Raw genomic sequence first — 21,865 nt, 5'->3', positions numbered from 1 at the left:
AACAAATCTTTTCTTCTTGAATGATGGCAATATTGTGGCAGAAAAAGCGCAGGAGGTGATCCAGGTATCATCAAAATACAGAAGAAACAAGGCAAGCATGCTATTGGATGAAATTAAAGACTGTATTGAATATACAGCAACATTATACATTCAAAGCACGTCACCTTGGTAGCCACTGAACAAAAAATTTGCAACTCAGCTAAGACGGCACAAATAAGTTACCCCCACAAAATATCACTGTAGAAATGCGCATGTGTCAAACTTGATGTGAAAGAACCTTTTAGGAGCTGTAGCAGCTAAAAGCATCGCTAGTCCTATTTAGTTATTTTTTCCATTTTATTATTATTATTTTTCCCCTTTTTAAATAGCACTGCTTTCTGAGCCCGGTGCTGCCTTACTGTTTGTCTAAGGCTACACGTGATGGCCTACACTGACAAATAATCATGCTGCGTTTTGTAGATCACAGAAGAAGGTACAAAATATCCACCCATCTAATTTCTGATGAGAGAAATAAATATGTATGGAAAGAAACTACTACAAATATATATATACACATCAACACAGTCACACATTTACATTTTGGAGATCATAGTTTTGTAGCCAGTGTCAGGGGGGCAGTTGATGGCCATTGTTAGTGTTTGTTTACTCCTTGATGATGAGATTATCAAATAAAATGTTAAATGTCTCTTGTCGACCCTGTCTCCGATTATGGCTTAATTAAAAACAACCCTGTTGCGGTGTCTCAATGCAAAGAAAAAATATATTTTTTTCTGTAATAAGCCAATCATGCAAAAAAACAGCAAAACAGTGGAACCTCCAAAGTTGAACACCAGCTTTTCTGAACAAATTTCTCGACTGAAAATAAAAGAAACGGAATGAACTGATTCTAAATACAATTTTACAATTCCAAATTGTAATAAGGACACAGAGACATGCCCCTCACAGTAAAATGAAACAAAACTAAAATAAAGTAAAACTACTCACCCTGACTACCAGGGCATGGAGACCAGTGAAATTGTCACCAACTAAGTAGCACTTTATAGATTCTGCTAAAATGAATCATTACATCTGTAAAAACAGATTTTAGTCCAGGGCTTATTTGAATTAGTTTATGAAATGGGGTATTGATGTTGTCATAAAGTGGAAATACAGGATGTCTCGTAAATTGCACACACCGCCGATAAGTGTTGTTAACAACCCAGCTAAATTGGAATGTTGAAAAAAAAAACAAACAACAATCACCAAGTATATAAAATGAGGCTTCAAAATTGTGAAAAATCTCTCAGACGTTGTGAGTGTGTACACTGAAATGCGCGTAAACCCCGCCCCGCTCGTTTGGCAATCAAATACCACTACTTGTCCTGTAAAAAGGTTTGCTACTTCATGAATCAGCTGTACACATAACTACATGTTGGAGCTGTAAAAATTCCCTCCGATGGCTGAAACATATCGCACGATTCATCGCGGTGCTTTCCCACGTCGCTACAACAAGGCGCTCTAAAGTGGCCACGCCAGTACAAAGCCCACAAAAAAAAGTCTCCTCCTAGCTGTTTCATCTTCTTGGCAAGACATGCGAGGAGACTCACAGCTGACAACGAGGCACTCCAAACACCCTGAAGCGCCACTCCACATGCTTGTCATATCATGTCAAACTTCCTCCACATTTGTCCACAATTTTTGGTGGGTATTTGAATTTCAAATTGTGCCTCTTTTGGAGGTTCCACTGTCATTTTTGAAATGCTTGTTTCATATTTCGGGTTGCTTCAAAACATCACTGCTTCACGGATATAAATAATTGCATTTGAAATCTAGCCAGCGTAATATCCTGAGTTTCGTCTCAGGTGAAGCATACACACGCTAACCTGAGCGCAAAACTGTCCCTCGAATTCTTTTACAGTAATTTGTCGTTGCAATACGAATCACAATATTTTCCAGGTGAGTTTTTAAATGTAGTATACCATGTCATATGTGGTGTACCATGGATAAAAAAAAAATCTACACACCCCAGTTCAAATGCCAGGTTTTTGTGAGCCCCCACCAAAAAGAAAAACGACCAGGATGAATAATTTCAAAACCTTTTCCAGCATTAATTTGGCATCCAATGTGCACAACTCAATTAAAAAAAAACATTTTGACCACAGAAATAAAAATAAACAAGATACAATATAACGTGGTTGCACAAGTGTGCACACCCTCGTTACGACTACGGTGTGGCTCATTTTTTTTGTCGACCTTTATATCCACGATACACAGTGCGGTTAGCAAGTTGTGTTTTGTATGTCTTTTGTTTAAAAGTGCTGTGTTTCATTCAACATAACATAAATACCACAAAAGAGGTGCTTCCGCACATCTTTCACATTTCCAGTGTTTCAAAAGTGATTCTCATCATGGACAGAGAAGGGACGAGGGGAAATAATTGGCCATCAAGTGGATCGACCTTTGTTTGGTTGTGTTATTTTTCTCCCCTTCGTTTTAGCTGCGTCTCTTGAGGTGAGCGTTGGAAGAGGAAGCGGGGAGTTTGGGGGGGGGGGGGGGGGGGCGGTTTCTAAGGGTCACGAGGTAAAGTAGGAGTTTTGCATGGAGTAGAGACGGTCGATGGGGTTCCCCACTCTCGCAGCCAGAAGGCCGCCTTCGCCGGCTGCGAGCAGGCAGTCGCCGAGGTGACTCAGACTGCCGTCGCTGTCCAGGTCGTGAAACACCGTCTCGGATTCTGTGAAGAGGATCGTACAGCGTTGCCATTTACAAATTATGCCGTTCATTGGAAAGGAGAAGGCGTTTTGTGTCATAGTTTGAGTCGTGGACACGTGAGATTTGGGACGGAAGTTGGCAAGAAATTTAAAACCTTTTCCATGTATGTCAGTGTAACCAGGGCCTCGCACATTGAACATTTGTGTCAAATTTAATAAAACATAAATTTCTTTCGGGGGGGGGGGGGTCCCGTTCCCCCTTCACATTTTTCCTACAAAAATTTGAGATATAAGGTAAAGAAAGATAAGAAAAACTTTATTTGTCTCACAATGGAGAAATTTCCAATTCACAGCAGCAAAGTTATGAAAGGAAGAAGTAGCAGAACAAAATATAGGATAGGAGCTGCGGTAAAGGCAGCCACTCTTGCGGAGCCAGCTTGAAGTAAAAAAAGTGACATAGACTTATGAAAAGCTCTTCATTTTTGTGGCCAACATTATTATGCAATATTCATGCAATATTTATTTGTACAGTTCATTAAAAGAGTTGTATCAAAAAGAACCTAAATTGGGTGAAAAAGGAAGGCGACCCAACTTTTGGGGTCAGATGAACCCCCCCCCCCCAACCCCCCAAAAAATGTGTTTCGTATAAAGAAACCTCCCAAAATGTGTTATTTTGTGGTTTACTCATTGGACCAAATTTTTGAAATTTAAGGAGCCCCAAAATTGTAGTCAGTCCCCTTGTTTGAGCTAATTTGGGTTATTTTTGACTGTTTTTAGAGTACCTAGCTGAGGATAATTGAAAGACACTCGCAATCATAGAAAATATTACCAGTGGTATTGGTAGTATCATGGAAATAGTAGTACTAATAGTAGTAGCATGAATAAAATATGTATTTGTGTTAGTGGCAGTACTAGTAGGAGAAGTAGTTTTAGTAGTTGTGTGGTGGTTATACACACGGTGAAAAGCGAGTTGGCTTTCTGTGTGCTGGAGTGATTGACACCTCTCAATGTATCGCCTCAGTGGCCTAATGGATAAGGCACTGGCCTCCTAAGCCAGGGATTGTGGGTTCAAGTCCCACCTGGGGTGTTTTTAGCTCCCTACAGAGGGAATCTTAAGTCAAAATTGCCTAATATTGCAGTCTGAATGGAAGAGTCTGCCCTTATCCGTGATGAAACTGCCGCCTTTGTTGCTTACCGTACGGGTGAAGCTGCTCGCTGGGGAGCTGAGGCGGAGTCAGCCCGTGTCGGAAGGGTTCCCCACCGTAGATGTTGGGGTCCAGGGTGAGCAGCTGCTGCCGAGGCAGAGAAGGGTATCCCAGCATGCCGTCCATGCCGTGACCGCTTGAGCCGTCTGCGTGGTGATGAAAATACCCGACGAGCTGGGTCAAATATTTTGACACACCAGAAGCTACTCATACGGATGAGCTAAAACTACAAAGAAATACTTTTCGCATATTTGAGTGTGGCGGAATTTAAAATGGAAGAAAAGTCAAACATTGACCTTCTTCAACAGTTGGAAGCAAAGAATGGAATGGTCCAAGATTTGTCCCAAAACTTTTGCTCATTGCTTACCCTCACTGTCATCGTTGCTTTGGCGTCCCCCTCGACTCGCGCCCCTCCTAGCCCCTCCTATCTGCTCCTGTTCCTGCTGCTGTTGTTGCTGTTGCTGTTGTCTCCGGGCAATCTTCTTCATCTGAAGCAAAAAAAAAATACTGAAGGTAAACCTCAGGGTTTTTTGGGGGGGGGTTCAAAATGTAAGATCTCAAGTGTTACCTTGGCCCTCTGGTTTTGAAACCACACTTGCACAACCCGCACTGTAAGTCCTGTCTCAGCAGCCAGCGTCTCTCTCACCTGGAAGTTCCATTTGATTTGCTTTATTCCACGGAAAAAATAAAACACGCAATTGCAGCCTCGACTTGAGAATTTTAGAAATTGTATCGAAAGTCATTTTCCCCCATTGAAATAAATTGAAATACCGTTAATCCGCTCGAGCGCTCTCAAAAACGGCAACTAATTTTTTTGTAATGTCGTAAAACCCAACAGAATGGAAATAATTAAACAGCTTGTCCAGCAATGCTCATTGACATTGTGCCGCTCCATCTGATGTGCGCGTTTTTTAACGTTTTCTTCTTCAGTAATATTCTTAATTTTTCACAGAAGATAAAGAATCTATCCCCATGAGTACTGTCTACATGACTTGCTGAAACGTTTTAACTACCGCAAGAGTGATGCTTGTTTTGTTAGCTCATCTATGGCATTTTGTTTTATTTGTTATCATTAAACTAGCAGACTTTTCGAATTTATGCAGTTTGGTTGACTAAAAAATGTGTAATAATTCATTTTGTTTCACGCTGAGTTTTACCCTAAATTAACACATTTTTGACCTGCAATTCAAAAACGGAACAATCGTACCAGCCATAACTCGTATCTCATCGGAAAATGTTCAGTGTGTCCTCTCACCTTGCGGCAAGGCTTGGCTGACACCTCAAAGGACGCTTTGAAGGCGCGGCGTTGCTGCGTGGTTAAGATGGTGCGCGGCCGCTTGGAGCGCTTGTGCTCCTTGCTCTCGTCGCCACCTTTGCACCCGCCTGAGACCCCGCCGCCATCCTCGTCTTCGCTTTTCACTGAACAAAAATGATTTTACAAAATAAATGAATAAATGAAAAAGGCAAAAACAACCTCTGGGTGAAAATGTGCATTGCTATTGTACTCCACTAATCTTAACCATCCAAACAATAGGAAAGGGCCTGCTCCATATCACCACAGAAATATCCCATGATGCATTGCAAAATGCAGTTAATGTTCTCCCATTGCTCGTCAACACATTTGACTTGACATGAGAAACATTACATTGTGGAAATCATTATATTATTGCTTGGGGGTGCATCATGGTGAACCGAGCGAACGGTTAGCTTGTCTGGCTCAGAGTTTTGAAGCTCTGGGTCAGAATCTTGACTCTGGTCTTCTTGTATGCACAATCCTAATAATGACAACTTTGGAATCCTTTTTTATTTTTTGTACCCGATTCCGTGGGCGTGGGACTGATGGCGGCAAGCATCTCCCTCTCCTTTTCGTAGTCCATGCGGCACAGCAGCTGGCCTTCCTTCAGCACAAACTCGTCGCCCCGCTGCAGTCGGCGTTCGCACTCGCAGCAGCTGAAGCAGCCCAGGTGGTACACCTGACCCAGCACACGCATGATCAGCTCGGAGCGCCCGATCACCTGCAGGCAGGCGCTGCACTTCCTCACAAAAAGCCTGCAAACACACACACAACACACACACACACACGCACGCACGGTGAGGGACGCCTACATATTGGATGTAAAGTAGACCATCATGAGGGTCAAGGAGCTGAAAGGAGGTGAGGTAATTAAAGATGGAGGCGTAGACAAGGAGCCCCCCAACACATTTACTCTCGCATTCAACGATTCCAGAGATTAGCGTCGTCTCTTAATTAAAGGCCGTATAAACATTACCCAATTCACAGAGCGGCAAGGTGAACAGCTGCTATGCGAGGAATTACTGTAGTGTTTGAAGGAGAGACTGTTTCATATGCTGCGCTTGACTTGCACCTTTTTGGAGAGTAGATGGCAGTAGTGAGCCTGGATTGAATTGCTTTCATTTTCGGAATTCATGGTGAGATAAAATGAATGGTTTTTAATGGGATCTGTTTCGTGTGGCGCAAAGTTGGGAAGAGGTTAATTAAGCAAGAAGCTTATAGATATGGTGACTATTTTCCTTCACTTTTAACTTTTTTTTCCTTAATTTTTTTACTCCATCCATCAATCCATTTTCTGTTGCGTTTTTTTTTCTCATCAGTTGAATTTGAGCCTATCACAGCCAGGGTCAGCAACATTTTTGGAACTGACAGCTACTTCTTTGGTACTCATGAATGCAAAGGGGCAACTAGTTTAATATACACCTCGGAAATTTGCTCAAATGACCTTTAATCATATGTTATTATGACATGTCATTATTAATAATGAAGGATATTCATCTATGTATATTTATGTACATTAATACTACCAAAAAATACTGAGCACTCCAAGTACCACCATCATGCCCAAGATAAAAATACAGGAGCATAGTAAGTCAAAGTGTTTGTGAAAATAATATTATTGCAAGTTACTCTAACATTATGCGCAACATGAACATTAACACAGCACTAAAATATAGGAAATTTGTACAGAAAAGTTGAATATAGGGATGGGCATGTTCTGATACCCGATATCGGTATTGGGCCGATACCAGCCTTATTTTAAAGTATTGGCTAATTGTGAAGGCTGCCGAAACCAGCCACCAATACTTAAGGCAAAAAATAAAAATAAAACAAAACTTTTGATATTGCGTACGTAAGAAAGGTCTTTCTTCACAATTTTTTGTGTTGTATTGGTATCGATACTCGGTATGAGTACTCAAAGAGTGAATACTCATAATGGTATCAGTCTGAAAAAGTGATGTCTATTTTATGACAACTGAACTGCACTTAGGCTGTGGTTCTTTCGTGGACCACATTTTGATCATCGCTGACAGCTAACTACTGGCTAACTAAACTAGACCGGTTGCCCGCCAATCTCCAACCACATCGGGGGACTGGAACGCAAGTACAAGGATGGATGGGGACGTAGGATGATTATTATATGAATAAGGACTGAGGGACGATGACGGGAGGGTACCCGGGTCACGAACGGAGGACGGACCGGCAAAATAGGGTCAAGTGCCCATCTCTGAATATTATCAAGGTAGCCTTTACGTCTGACTTTTCGTCTCACCATCTCTTCCTTTCCGACCTCACCATCACTTCACACACTCTTTCCCATCCACCATCGTCTCATTCCCCCTGCCATTAAATTCCTCTCAAATCCCCGCTCTTGCTCTTGCTTTCCTACAGCCTCGCCCTCCTCCCTCCACCCCCCAGCCCCGAACTTCCCCCACCTTGGTATTTTCTGCCAGCATTCCCAGTTCGCCCTCCCAGCCTGCCTTCCCCTGTTCACCGAAACTAATAAAGACGGGATTAATTAGATTGTTGTTTAAACAGCGCAATGGCCAGACAGACGCTGTAAACTCATAACCAGGGATTGAGAATAGCATGGGGTTAATCTCTCGCCACTCACTTATGCACACTGAGCCACGCACAAACACACTTCGAGTATCAATACCTATTCTGATGTAGGCCGACATACCACTTACAATTCCCGCAACCGTGAATCAAAGATTTTTGGTTTCAGCAGGATAACAGCGCCAGCAATCTAATTTGAGCCAAAAAGCAGGAACTAGATACAAACTGGGATAAGGCGGAAGGGAGTACTGGCACGAGAGTGCGCAAGGGGAAGGAAGGCACAGACAAAAGTGTTGTTGCTCCCTGACTGAGTGCGAGGAAGGTGTTGCTCCACAAATCTGGAGCCAGGTCTGCACATTAGAGCTCCTAATCTGTCATTCCGTCCCAAACGCAGCTGCCACGGTTAATCTCTTTCATTCCATCTGCCAAAAAGCATCTCCAAATTCCCCAAAATGACTGCGATTTCATGTCAGTGGCAAATAGTAGAGTTGGCCAAAGTACTCACATGTTGTACCTGAAGGGTGAGTGTGCAATAAAAAAAAAAAAGGTTTTGCTCATTTTTGTTAAAACTGTCATTATGACTTGACAGTTGCACATTAGAAAAATGACGTATGGGGAAAAAACAAAACCAGAGTTAACATCGGCTACCTTTCATAGCTGGAGTGTCCTCAGGCATCTGAGAGAATTCAGAAGTGACACAGAATTAGCAGGCATGTTTCTCACCTTTTTGGTTTTAAATTGATTGAGAATGTTCAAAAACAGCACTTCAAAACAATAACATTTTGTGTTATAGTAAAACTCCATTACAAATAAATAAGTCATGCTACCAACATCGCGGGCACGGCTAACGTCGGCCTGTTTACACTCCTATTGCTAGCTTAATATTGCTCGAGCTATTATTTTTGGTGACGCGGAATATTCTTTTTCTGTGACTATTTATCATGACTACGCACCGTCTGAATCGCATGCCATTAACAATTTGAAAATCACGTCTGCACATTAGCCAGGGCATGGCTTGACGGAAAATGAATAGAGCGAGGCTACATTCAAATCTTGCTAGCAGTTTTAAAACCAGGAACGCTCAGTAGCTCAGCAGGACTACTGAACTACTCGACACCTTATACTGCTTCATGACTTTCTAACTTTTGAACGTTGGTGATTATGTCTTCAATGTTCGATATGTTTCGGAAATAGTGGCTTTTATCTCTGTGGTATGACTGAAGTGCCAGCGAAGGTACAATTTTTTTTTGTGCGTTTGTTTTAACATACTTGGTCAAGAAAGATGATTCTGATGCTGACGTATAAAGAGATTTTCGTCAAGCGTCGAAAGTATGTGAAAGTAAAAACCATAAAAAAGATACTTGAAAAACCTACTTAAGTAAAGTCGTGGAGTATTTGCTCTTTGTTACGTCACACCACTGCTCTCCGATGATCTTTAATAACACACGCAATGCTTGCCTTCACCCGTGGGACAAAACGCTTCAAAACGACGACGATCGCTCGACATGAGACCAACCGTGTTAAGTCCCCGCATTCCCTAAATAGGGGGGCGCGCGCAGCGTGTTGCGAATTGACTCAGCACGGCAAACGGAGGCAACTCGGGGCAACTTCCCCAGAGGGGGGTCTGTAAGTAGATCATTCTAATCCTCCCCCCCCCCCCCTAATAGAAGTATCATTCACACTGGCCCTGACAGGGGTGGAACAAGCCGCTAAAGAGCAACCTCATGCAGGGCCATCGTGGGATTTTAAGTAGCATACCTGAATGTATTGGAAGGGAATTCAGCAGGAAAATGTACAAAAAAAACCCCGTCCAACGCCAATGAGGTCACAAAATCGATGATTTAATTGATCATTCCCACCCACTCATGACCATGAGCAGAAAATGAAGGTAAAAAATGGATGGATGATTGCTTTGATGCTTTTAAAAAGTAGTCCACAAGTTGTTTAATTAAAAAAAAAAGTGAAGTTTAATCACACGGGACAGAAATGATCAAGGACAATGTAGTTAGTTCACATGAAAGACTTGAAGGAGGCCTTGAAATGAACTTTCTTTGTTCGTTGCGCCTATGATAGTGAGCGCGTTGTACAAGCAGCGTGTCAAACGAGGGAAACATGAAAGACCAAGGAGAACAGTCGACTTTACAAGCGCTTCAAAAAGATGCGTACTTCGTGATCATGGGGAGGGGGTTAACAGGCCGTGACTAATAACATGTACACTTATTACGAGACCAGATGAAAACAAGAGGAAAATCGAAGCTATGCACGAGAAACAAACGTGCATGACAAATCCTTGAAAGGAGTGTTAAAACTTTGACAGCATGCCACGCCCAGATTAGCTAGCAGAGGCCAAAAAAATCCCCCAAAGCTTGTTAATTTCACGTCAACTACATTGCCTAATTCTGATGGTTTTGACACGTTACCATAAAGCAAGCGGAGACAAAACTTTGTCTTTGTAATATGAAGTATGTCTTTGATTAAATACACAACATGAATAATTGTCTTCATTTTGGGATTAGCTTGACAGTAAACATCAAGTGGTGTGTTCAACGGCCTGCAGCAAGCACGCTTGGGTTCTTTTTATCCGCCAAACTGTTCACAGCACGCTCGGGGAGGACAGAATCGAATAGTACAGGAAGTACAAATGTACACTTGCCAATTCCGGTACGCGTGTGTCCCTATTGTGTACATTTTTACAAGTATTGAATTGCCCAAAAAAAAAAAAAGCGGGCATGTTGAGCTCTCTCAAAGGGTGATTTGTTTGTCACAAGAATATCAAACACGATTCCAAGTGGGCCTTCGCACTGGCTGATACACAAAAAAATAGGCGACGCATCGTCATCCCTTCTAGCTATATTTCACACTAGACAATCACAATAACACAATCAAAAGACGTGCCATGAATCCAACAATGTCTCGCCTGCAAACCGTGCAATCATTTCATTAATATGTTGATGTCTCAGAGTGGCCTTTTGTAATTATGATCCATATTTCAAGAAGCATGCTTGTAATTTGCCGATCAAAACCAAGTTCGAAATACATGAGAGTTGACCGGCTTTGCGTTTGAGTTGCGAAAACGGAAACGACAAACGATATGCAACTGTTGTACTTTTAAGTCACTTTAGTATCCATTTTCTTAGGTGTGTGTGTGTGTGTGTGTGTGTATACGCGCGCATTGGGCGGATATTGCTCTGTGAAGCAAAATGGCTCAGAGCCAAGGTTCAGTAATCACATCATCTCTGTTTATTAAATCTCCCTGCACTGCTTCTGTGTTATTAAAATCTCCCAGCATTCCCCACGATACTTGCTACCCCTGCCATCTCTCACTCACTCACTTACACTGCAGACGCACACGTGTGTATATGATTACACGGAGTACAGTGAGCCACATACGTGAATGCACGCACACCCCACACACACGTTCGCACAAATAGACGTGGCTATATACACACAGTCGTGTAACCACCAATGCTCAGTTTGTGGAAAAGCAGATAAGGTACCACAAACATCCATAAAACAAAGCCAGATGCTGTTGTTTGGGCAGCGTGGCCGGCGCTGATCGACTAACATGGTAAACAGTCCTCTTGCTTGAATGAAAGTTTCCAAAATGAGTTAAGAAAATAAACATATGTAATCTTTACTGCCCTGATAAATTACCTCCCACAACACTCGTAAAATCTAGATCCACCCCAGAAATGTATTGTAGACGATTAGAAAACGTTGATTGGGCTCCAGTAACTTAAAAAAAAAACTCAATTTAATGTCTTTATTTATATTTTGATATTACAGAATCCATATATATTTTTTTGAAATCTAAAAAAAAATAATAATTATATTTTCTTCTGCGAATGATCCATGTAATGGTTTTATTGTGCTAGGTTATATTGACAATGTAAAAGTAAGATGAGCTGTGACATCCACACCAGAAAACACACCCCAAAATGTGTGAATGGTTTTAATTTACCATAATATTATATGGTACTTTATAAAAACATTAATAACATAGTTAAATATAAGCTAAAGAATTAAACTGTTTATAGAGTTATTAATTAAATGCAGCGCTTTCTGGTTTGTGTGAAAAGGCGACCGAGGGGCAGTATAATACAGTCACGCAGACACAAATGAGGAAATGTTCCGTAACTCCTGGAGGTAACTCACTAAACTGTGTTCATATTTTTTTCCTGGAGGATAAAGAATATATGCATTTCAGTATTGTTAACCCACTACATGTGTCGATGCACCCATTTATGTTCAAATAAATGTTGCTTAAAATATGGAATATATATACTATTTGTTAGCCCAGCTATGGTGTTTAGCATTTTTTTCTTTAGTATTTAGCATCCAGCATTTATCAGCATGCATTGTCCTCTTCAAATAAACAATAAAATGAAATGAAAATGTTTTGAATGCACGACACGTAATTAGTTTGATGTTTAGTTTGACAGTAAACCTCAACCAAGAGTGGCACTTCGCAGTTTGAAGGTTCTTTTTACGAGTTCTTCACTAACCGCTGCTTGTTGCGAAGTGAGTTACGTTCGCCCTACAGGGCAGTCACTCATATCTCAAAGCACCAGCTGTATATATGTTTAGTGTTGCACAAAGTTGTATAAAGCACATGGACATAAAAACGTGCTGTTCCATTGCAACGCGCGGACGATTAAAAACCAGCTTGTGTTGTCATTTCTCTCAGGATAGGTTTGATTTTTCACCTGATGCTACCAAAAATTAATGCAATGCGCGAGGTCCTTCGCTCACGTGTGTGTGTGTGTGTGTGTCTGTGTGTGTGTGTTAGTTTAGATAAAACAGTTAATCCCCAGGCCACCAGAACGCAATATCCTGTCTGCCCGCTTCTCATTTCCTGTCTGTCTCAGGCGGAGCGGGAAGCAGCGGGGCAGGGGAGCGGGGTGCTGGGATGGCGGTGACGGGGGACAGCGGGACCCGTTGCCCCAGAAACAGGAGATGCAGCGATTCGGTGGAAAGTGTCGACGGCGTTCTCCCTACCCCGCAACACCCCCCTTCCCCGCTCCTCTATTCTCTCTCACACTCTTCCTCCTCTTCCTCTTTGCTTTTATTATCTCAGATTTAATAAAGGCAAGGCGAGCAGCTTGTTCTGCCATGAAACATTTATTAGCTGTCTGTTATAAAATTGTTGTGTGTGTGCGTGCGTGTGTGTGTGTGAGAGGGGGTGCTGGGGTGAAAGATGATGGGGTCTCATAATATGCAAAAACGGTGACAATATCACGACCCCACACATGTGGCTGGCTCCCCCCGCTCGCCCCCAAAAAAATCCACCTCGTCTTTTTCACCCTCTCCATCGCACTTCCTCCATCAAGTGACAGTTGGCCTTTGATAATAGTGTAAAAACATGACACCGCCATGTCTCTGCCATATTTAGAACACAACTTCACGCATCATCGACCACAGGTCTGATACCCAGCGTTTTTACAAGTGTAACTCAATTTGGGTGAAGGAGTTAACCCAGCAGTGGGTTCAAAATGCTGGGTTACTAAAACCCGGCACATTGTGTTGATGATTTGACCCAGGTCAAGATTCGGCTCCAGTAAGTGGTTAGAAACGACCCATTCTGATGAGTTCAAAGTATCAAGAAGTGGGTTACCGGGTTATCAGTATGGCCGTGCTTGAAAATAATATCACTCGTAATTTAACTACCAACATTTACAAAGCAGAAGCAAATTCCCCCGCTGTTCCATCCAGCTGCCCCCAACTTCAATGGAGATATTTTCTTTTTTTTTGGTTTTTCAGTCTGATCGATTAAAGCTTGCGCAGCTTGATTTCTAGAACACTTATTTTTTATTTTTTTTGCAGGAATCACTCCATCCCATCACAAAGGAGTTCCTTTTAGAACAGGCTAGCAGGCTACCTGCGCGCGACGCTCTGATCTCCAGTAAATACAGAATGGGTACAAATTGTGGAACTATTTTCAACGGCGGCCTTTTGCACAGTACTTTATAACTGCTCACATTTGATCTCAACTTCTCTAATCAAGCATGTTGAAATTGTATCCACCGTCCCTTTTTTTTTTTTGATAGCGCTTGGCCTCACTCGGGTTGCCAGTGTGTTGGAGCCGATCCCAGCTATCTTCGGGTCATGGTGGGGTACACCCTGAACTGGTGGCCAGCCAAGAAGATCCAACCCAGAAGACCCCCCCCCACTCGCGAACCCCTCACTGTTTTGAACTTTTCCTAAGTCTACTCTCCTAACAAGACTGAGAAACAATCATTAAATATGAACTAAATAATTGTTGTAATTTAGTTTTCAGATAACTTATTCACACGATTCCCCTGAAAATCACGTCTGTGCATTCACATTGACACCTTCGTGATCTTCACGAGTGAGCCCGCTTAGCTGACGGTAACGAGAGCGTGTTGACATGTCGTCGCGTTAATAGTATTTCCCCACCGTTCGTGTCAAGCCCGCCATTGAGACAGCCACCAGAATTGTGGCTAATTAGCGTTGTTCTCAATCAGAACCCGCCCCCTGCCAGCCCCCCTACCCCAGCGCCCTATTGTACTCCCTGCAGGTTACCTAAATCATGGGAGTGTTAGACAGGGATGAGGAGGAGGGGGCGGCGACATTTAGAGAAAACAAGAGATAAACTGTTCTGGTGTCATAGCTGCGATCAATCTCACTGAAAAGGAAATGAGGTTTAGGATGGAGAAATATGATTGCAAAGAAGACAGTGACGGATGAGGCGGCAGATAGGAGGAGAGACGCGGCGGATTACGTAGAGGCAAGATGGCGGCTTCTATCGGTTCACTCGTTTAGCGCTTTTCTACCTTCAAGCGGAAATTAAGTCCAAAATTGCCTGTACAATATATTCCATACACCCCCCGCCCGCCCCCACTAATCTAAACGCGACATGCTGATTAATATTTCATATTCATCTCAGAGGGCGGCCATTTTTGCCACTTGCTGTCGACTGAAAATGACATCACAATGCCTAAACATTTTTGTTTTGATTTTGCATCACAAATGATTTTTTTTTTCAAATGTCGTTTTAGTTCATTCATTAGTTTTCTTGAACGGATCTCACAATCTACCAAACTCAGCATGAGGATTAGCCATTGTAAAAAAACAAACACACACAAACAACAACAAAAAACACTGAACACACCACAGGAAAATCTTGTAAAAACATCTGATAATCAGTTTTTCACAGATTCAGATCAGAAGGGTGAAAATATCAGTCTTAACACACGCCGCACCGCGGAATAATCACTCTGGATCATCCTTAAGACATACGATAATTAGACGCTTGCTAATTTTGATTCAGGGGTGGGCGAGTAATCATTCCGAACACCAAACACCACTGATAATCTCTCCTTGGATGCTTTTGATTAAAAGCAGAAACCTGTTCACATCCATCCTGATTATCAGTACGTGTGTACTCCACTTAAGTCAAAGCACGGCTCAAAAAGAATTTTTAAAAAAATCTGAGGTGGATTTTAGGTGCAGCTATGTGGTCAAAAGAGGGAGATTGCATTACTCTGCCGGTGGGATCTCCCTCCGTGTGAGTTTATGAAACTAAAATGTAGCGTGAGCAGCCTCCACCCCACACCGGGTGAGCTATTAAAGCCCAGCTTTGGTGAGTATCCACCCCCGGCGACCTGTTTTTTGTTTTTTTTTCCAAAGAGCTATGGCTGCCGTTAAGGAGCTTCCGAGGAGGGTTTGCAGGCTCATTCTGTCAGCGCTCAACATCATTGACCAGGAAACACCGGCCTTAAAATACCTTGCAGCGTGGCAAAGAACCATGCTGCTGACCTCCACTGGAGGAAAAAAAAAATGGCTGTCAAGAGGCCCATTTACTTAAACAGCACTTTTATTATGATGCTGGGGATCGCGCCCGCCTCTTTTACACAGAGGCACTGCACAATAGCCGCGTCGGGGTCTTTGACTTTGACACAAAACACAGCAAATGTGAACTTTTGAGCACATTGCAATCGGATCGGCTAGTCTTTGTCAGCTGAAATAGTGAGTTGCAGTTGTTGTGAAACACTTCTTCGTTTACGTCTGCATGACCGTGTTATACTGCCCCCTTTTGGCCAAGTCGTACGCACCAGGAGACTTCATTCTTGATACGATCTTCCAGTGTGCTATTTCTCAAGGCACTACTGAAATTTTATTCAACATTTCCAGTATAGGGACTCGTGCCAAACGTTTCTCTTTCCTCTTAAAATTTCCAGCATTCTTCTTCTTTCATTAAAGTTTGATTAACTTAAGAAATGACAAAGTAAATGAGTTCTGTATAAAATTTTGTCGCTGGTTCGCATGCAAGACGGATGCTCTGCAAATCTACCATATGCACTATATATAGGTGGAAGGCTCTAGTTTAGGCGCGAAAGCTTCAATTTAAACATCTGCTCACGAACAGGGCGGCATATGAAATCACGCATGATGCATTTTAAATCCCCTCATTTCCATAATAAATTAAACAAAAGAATAAACACCTCCTGTTATTCCAAAGTGCAAAGAGATTGCTTATGCTCATTGTCCTTTTGGTATGGTGATAACAGAGAACCTGCAAATATATTGCTCGCCTATGAGAATAATTGCCTAACTGACCGCGACAAGGTCAATAAAAAAATAGCAACGTGTTTGCTCAAAATTTTCTTCACATCCGAGTAGATTCTCAATCATCCAGGTCATGGTTTTTTTTGTTTTAGTTTTTGTTTGTTGAATTAGTTATCTTTCTTCTTATTTTCCAAAACTTTCAAAAAGGACTGACAACAATGCTATTCGGCAAACGACATGGGAAAACACAATCAGTAGCCACAATATTTAGTTGCGGTATTAAAAATGGGCCTTTGACAATACTGATCAAGCAAATTGAGCCATATTTTAAGGAATCGCTGTTGATAACCATTCACAGCCACAATCACACTTTGGGACAATATAGAGTCTCCAATTAACTTACTATTCATGTTTACGCAATGTGGGAGGAAACCGGAGTACCCAGAGAAAACCCACACAGGCCTAGGGAGAACATGCAAAGTCCACAAAGGAAGGCCGCAGCCAGGATTCAAACCCTGGACCTTTGAACCATGAGGCGAATTTACTAACAAATTAGCCCCTGGGGCCAGCTTCACCGACTTAACATTTCGATCATAACAGGAGGTATGGAAAAGTCAAGGACCAATGACTGAAATTGAACAAGTGATGACGTGACTGCCAACAAGGAAGAGATGACAACTGTCAAGCACAATAAGACATATATTGCTGCATTGTTAACCCTCTGCTCATTTTTAACGGCGGCCTTGCTTCCAAAGTGTAAACACAACTATATACGAGAGTGATGAGATTATTCCCAATACATGCTCCAGATCCCGGCCGCTATGTGTAAAGCACACATACAGGGGAGGCGCCCGTGGTGAGAGTGCATGCAAGGAAAACAAGGAGACATTGTTGCTGATCCACTGAAGGTCACAGACTGCACCGAGTGCCAAGTCTGGCACAGAAACAACCCCCTAAACAAGGCAGAAATCCATATGGAATGCATACAGCGGGGCTGAATCAAGCATGTCGTAAATGAGCCTCCGGGTATTAATCTCGGTTGATGACTACAGTCATTACATGAGGGGAACAAATATGCTTTTTCACTCCCAGGAATTAAAAAAAAAAAAAGTCATTTTTGATAAGTGCGTGCCTGCACCATTCCCCCCCCCCCCCCCCCCCACCTCCGGCCCCCCAAAACCCCCCAAAGATAAACGTCATACAATGGGACTTTCATCAGCGGCCAGTTCCTCTTTTCTCTATGCCTCATCTAGCCCTCGCCCGCTCCTCCAGATGTCAGGTAGAGTGGGAGCTGCTGGATGCCGTCTGACACTTTTCAAAACATTGATAGCAGCGATGCACTGCACTGAATGGACACACGCACACACTCACGCAGAATATGCAGCCCCGGGAAATGAGAAACATTGCATGCAGAATATTTGATCACGATTGGATATTTGCATTGTGCATGACACTAGTTGTTGATTTATCTATGAAAATCTCCTCCGTGCTTTCCAAACGAATACGGTGGAATGAACAAACTAGTCCACACTTAATACAAAGTATGGTAATAAATTTACAAAGTTCAGCTGTTCGAATGGGGTGGCTTTTGTTCAGCTAAAACTGCAACCTTAGTCAAGGTGGAGGGATTTATGAACAGTTACAAATCCAAAACTTTCTGGAATGCAAAAATATATATAAAAAATGTCAGGAAAAGCCTACTAGAACATCTGAAATGTATTTCAATCTGAAGCATTTTAATTTAATGGCAGATGTGGTGGACTCCCATTTAACATGAGTTTGAATGTGATTGGCAGATTCTGAAGACAGTGACAGCCACACCTCCCCTCACGAAAAGATTTTTATAAATCATCAATTATGTCGCAAAGGTTATAGGTCGCATTACTTAATCTGTTTATTCAAAAACAGAACGTTATTTCATATTGATGATGAAGGAAATGCACAAACATATATATTTATAATTACAAATCAGTTTCTGGTTTGGCCTGTAGCGTCAGAAAAAAAGGCAAATGTTTAGACTTGATTTCCAAAGTAAAAGCAGAGAGAAAATTGTTTGTTTTGTTTCAACACAAAGATAACCACACAGAAATTGGAGAATGTTTACTGTTGAGAAGCTGAAATTCTGAGCGTTTAGAAAATTTTCAATGCAAAAAAAGGTATCTAAATAATTATGGATTCATTTGATAATTTGATTTCGTTTAATTGTTACACATCTAGTTAATAAAAACACACATAAACACACATGCGTACGAATAAACCAGGCATCCACAGTTAATGACACCCCAGTCAAATAACTCTAATTTGTTGTGCTGGTTAAGTGGAGAGGAGAAGGTGGATTTCCAAAGCACCCCCGACCCCCCGTCGCTGACCCACTATTGTGAATCAACAAACCAACTAAGTGCCCACTTCGAGTTTCACTCTGTGTGACGGCGCGTGGATGATTGAGTGGCGTGATTCTTACTTTTCATAGTCCGGCTTGCAGTAGAGCAGTCGGTCCCGGCAGTAGCACGTCCCCGTGAGCGCGCTCATGCACACCGTGCACTTGACGCACGACTCGTGCCACGAGCGCTCGTTGACACGCAGCAGGAAGCGGTCGGCGATCGGGGACGAGCAGCCCGCGCACACTTCGCCGCCTCCAGCAGGGTAGTCTGTGGACCAAGGCCCCACCCGGAACCGAGAAATGTTACAAGCATGAATTCAAAAGCCTACCACATGTTTTAGATACGACACTAAGGCCGACGAGAGTCCCGACTTACGACAGTAAGCAATGAACCGCTCCCAGAATGATCAAATTTCGTTCCGACCACCACGACGTTGGCGAAACGTCAATCACCAGCCAACTCAGCGCGGCACTGACGTCATATTTCTAGTTAATATTTTAGGGGAAACCCATTCTAGGCTATAAACAATCAAATGAAGATGGTTAGTAATAAGTTTAAAATTCTATTACAAAAAAACAATGGCTCAAATGGTTTCGGACACCCGTCCCTACGTGGCGACGAATTTGTACGTCATTCGAACGGCGCCGTATAGTTTGGACTGCATCACGCTGAAAATAGTTTTTCAAATATTTATGATGCACAAAATATGCGACATGGAAATATATCGGAAACTATCTTCAGCTCTGATATAGTTCTAGTAATCTGCACTAATTTTTATTGAACTCATAAAGAATATCGCCTATGATGATAATTAAAATGTAACAATTTCCTCGAGTGGCTAAAATGGTAAAAAAATATATTCGAAACAACCCCTCAGTTGTGTTACACTTCTAGTAGCGTGCATTAATTTTATAGCACATATTGGTAATTGTAAAAATAGGAGATGGATAAATCAACTGTTCATCATTATTATTATTGGTGGTGATTATATTATTTTCACGGTTAAATAAAGTAAACAAAAATATTAAAAACAGTCGTCAATAGTGAGGCAGTTTTAGTAGTGCGCATTTATTTTGTTCCACACATCAATAATGCATGATAATGGGTTGAAATTACAATTTAACAGCATGATTACGATGTAAAAATAGTTCACAATACACGATTACGTTTTTTTTTAATATTAAGATATTTATTTTCGTTTTTTGTGTGTGTTGTTGTGGGGGGGGGGGGTTCTGGGGGCGGGGAGGGGTCGTTTCTTATAATAGGCCTTATTTGGGGAAAAATGCCACGCGTTTGCTATTTATTTAATATTGTTCAATATGGTATTATATTCAATTGTATTATTATTGCGCATGAATATCCACGTGGTATTTTTGCATTGTGGAAGCACTCTTCTAAATAAAACGGCCCATTCTGTGAAGCTATGAGTGAACGTTGTGCTTGTATTCATGGGCCTCTTTTTAATTTCATTTTGTTGACAAGTTGCAGATACTCTTTTTGTCTTTATTTGGGATGCTCGTCGGCGTCAGTTAGTCGCTCACCAACAAAAGGTGTTGAAGATGGAGGCTGCTGCAGACACGACTGTTGGCTCTCCTCCGTTTTCATGCCTTCTCTCCTTGCCTCAGTGTGGTCGCTGTACACAAAACAGAAACACATGCACACAAAAAACCCTCAACTAAGCATCAAACAGACATTATTGAAAGTAAAAAAAATGGAGACGCAACATCGATGGTGAGTTGGATCCTACGAGGATCAAATGAAAAGGCACAACGTCAAAACTTTTGTATTATACGTGCAAAAACATCCAAATAATCATTATTAATATTCAGATATAAACAGGCCTATATATGGATGATTTATTGCACGAAGTTCAATTTGTGCAAGTAGTAATGTAACTAATTAAATTGTGCACATTTGAGAATCGCACACAAAACGCGTCTATGATTAAAGACGACAATTTTTACCGATAATTATTTTTCGTGGCATACTGTGGATCATTTTTCTTTCATTGTTTTAAATCCCCGTAGGTAACTTAAATCATAATCGTATTATCTATCGTCAATACAACAATATTTTACCACGAACGTTTAATGAAATCTTACGTTTAATACGGTAAACTTACCGGCGTAATCAAATTGCACTCAACATCCATTTGGATTGTTTTGCCTCATTATTGACATGAAATAAATCTTTCAAGACTGTCATTATTAGATACCGGTCGATGATTGCCCGTTTAATTGCCGCATTATTTAAAGAAACAATAAACGATGATAAAAGAAATGAATTATGGAAATTCAACCATAATCTGATTTGGTTTTATGACTAACTGGAGGGGGATGGCTAAAAAAAAATACACGAGGGACACATTAGTGTTTTGTTATGCACCGTTAATTGCATGTTGACACTAAACTAGAAAAAAAGAACCTGCAGCTTTCATGAAAATAACATACACCCTCATCTAATCATTTAGAAGAGAAACATCGACGGGAAGACAACAAATATGAGCATAAAATAAAAGTGGAAAGAATATTCGGAACTATTACAAATGGCCGAAAATACACATTTGAGTGACTCGCGTGTTTTTAGCAGGGGATTTTGTCATTGTTGTAGATTCAAGTTAAAAATACTAATAATAATAATAGAGTAAAATCTGCCCCTGTTGCACGGATGCTGCCTTACCTTGAGGTGAAACACACTCCAGGTATCTCGGTGGGCAACATTAAAAATACAATTGCAACTTCCAGATGCGTTCACGGACCGCTTTCCACCTGCACAGTTGTCGTTCCTGCGTCTCGCCTAACTAAACATCCATGACGACACCACCACGCTCCACTTCACGCTGCCGACGGGGTATTGTCTCTCCTCCTCCTTCTCCTCCTCTTCTTCTTGTCGAGCAGCCTAGCTGACTCCTCTGGCGTGTTTGTGCGTAGAGGAGGGAAAAAAGGGGGTGAACATGCCTGCAGACGGAGGGAGGGATGTGAACGGACTGCAAGGAGAGGGAGGGAAGGCAAGGTGGGAGACATGGAATCGATGAATAAAGCACATTAGGATGTTTGAAGGCTTTGGGATGGGAATCTCAACTCTTTTAGTGCTGTAAGCCTCGTTGTTTGCCCTTAATTTGCAATAGTTTACCCCCTAAAGTAAAACAATAGATTAAAGGCACACAATTGTTCAACAAACAAACGCCCCCTCCCAAAAATCTATGAAAAC

General features: G+C 41.9%; 1 protein-coding gene, 1 long non-coding RNA gene and 1 other non-coding gene across 3 annotated transcripts; 2 read left to right on the top strand and 1 right to left on the bottom strand.

Annotated features, from left to right (window-relative positions):
- Positions 1-108: 108 nt before the first annotated feature.
- Positions 109-21,763, bottom strand: lmx1al (LIM homeobox transcription factor 1, alpha-like). The gene is made up of 9 exons (XM_052048427.1): positions 21,335-21,763; positions 20,197-20,288; positions 18,736-18,922; positions 5,709-5,941; positions 5,148-5,311; positions 4,461-4,538; positions 4,260-4,380; positions 3,883-4,038; positions 109-2,710 (listed from the first exon to the last, which is right to left on the bottom strand). The coding sequence occupies exons 1-9, from the start codon at positions 21,373-21,375 to the stop codon at positions 2,553-2,555; spliced, it is 1,230 nt and encodes a 409-aa protein (XP_051904387.1). The 5' UTR covers positions 21,376-21,763; the 3' UTR covers positions 109-2,552.
- trnar-ccu (transfer RNA arginine (anticodon CCU)) lies at positions 3,702-3,774 on the top strand. Its single transcript has one exon. It is a non-coding gene; the product is annotated as a tRNA-Arg (tRNA).
- Positions 8,866-12,867, top strand: LOC127589332 (uncharacterized). The gene is made up of 2 exons (XR_007959360.1): positions 8,866-9,371; positions 12,614-12,867. It is a non-coding gene; the product is annotated as an uncharacterized LOC127589332 (long non-coding RNA).
- Positions 21,764-21,865: the final 102 nt, after the last annotated feature.

This window comes from Hippocampus zosterae, chromosome 17, assembly GCF_025434085.1.
Source record: "Hippocampus zosterae strain Florida chromosome 17, ASM2543408v3, whole genome shotgun sequence".
In the NCBI taxonomy this organism is placed as follows: Eukaryota; Metazoa; Chordata; class Actinopteri; order Syngnathiformes; family Syngnathidae; genus Hippocampus; species Hippocampus zosterae.
The sequence above is the reverse complement of the archived record's forward strand: the minus strand, read 5'-3'. Positions and strand labels throughout refer to the sequence as shown.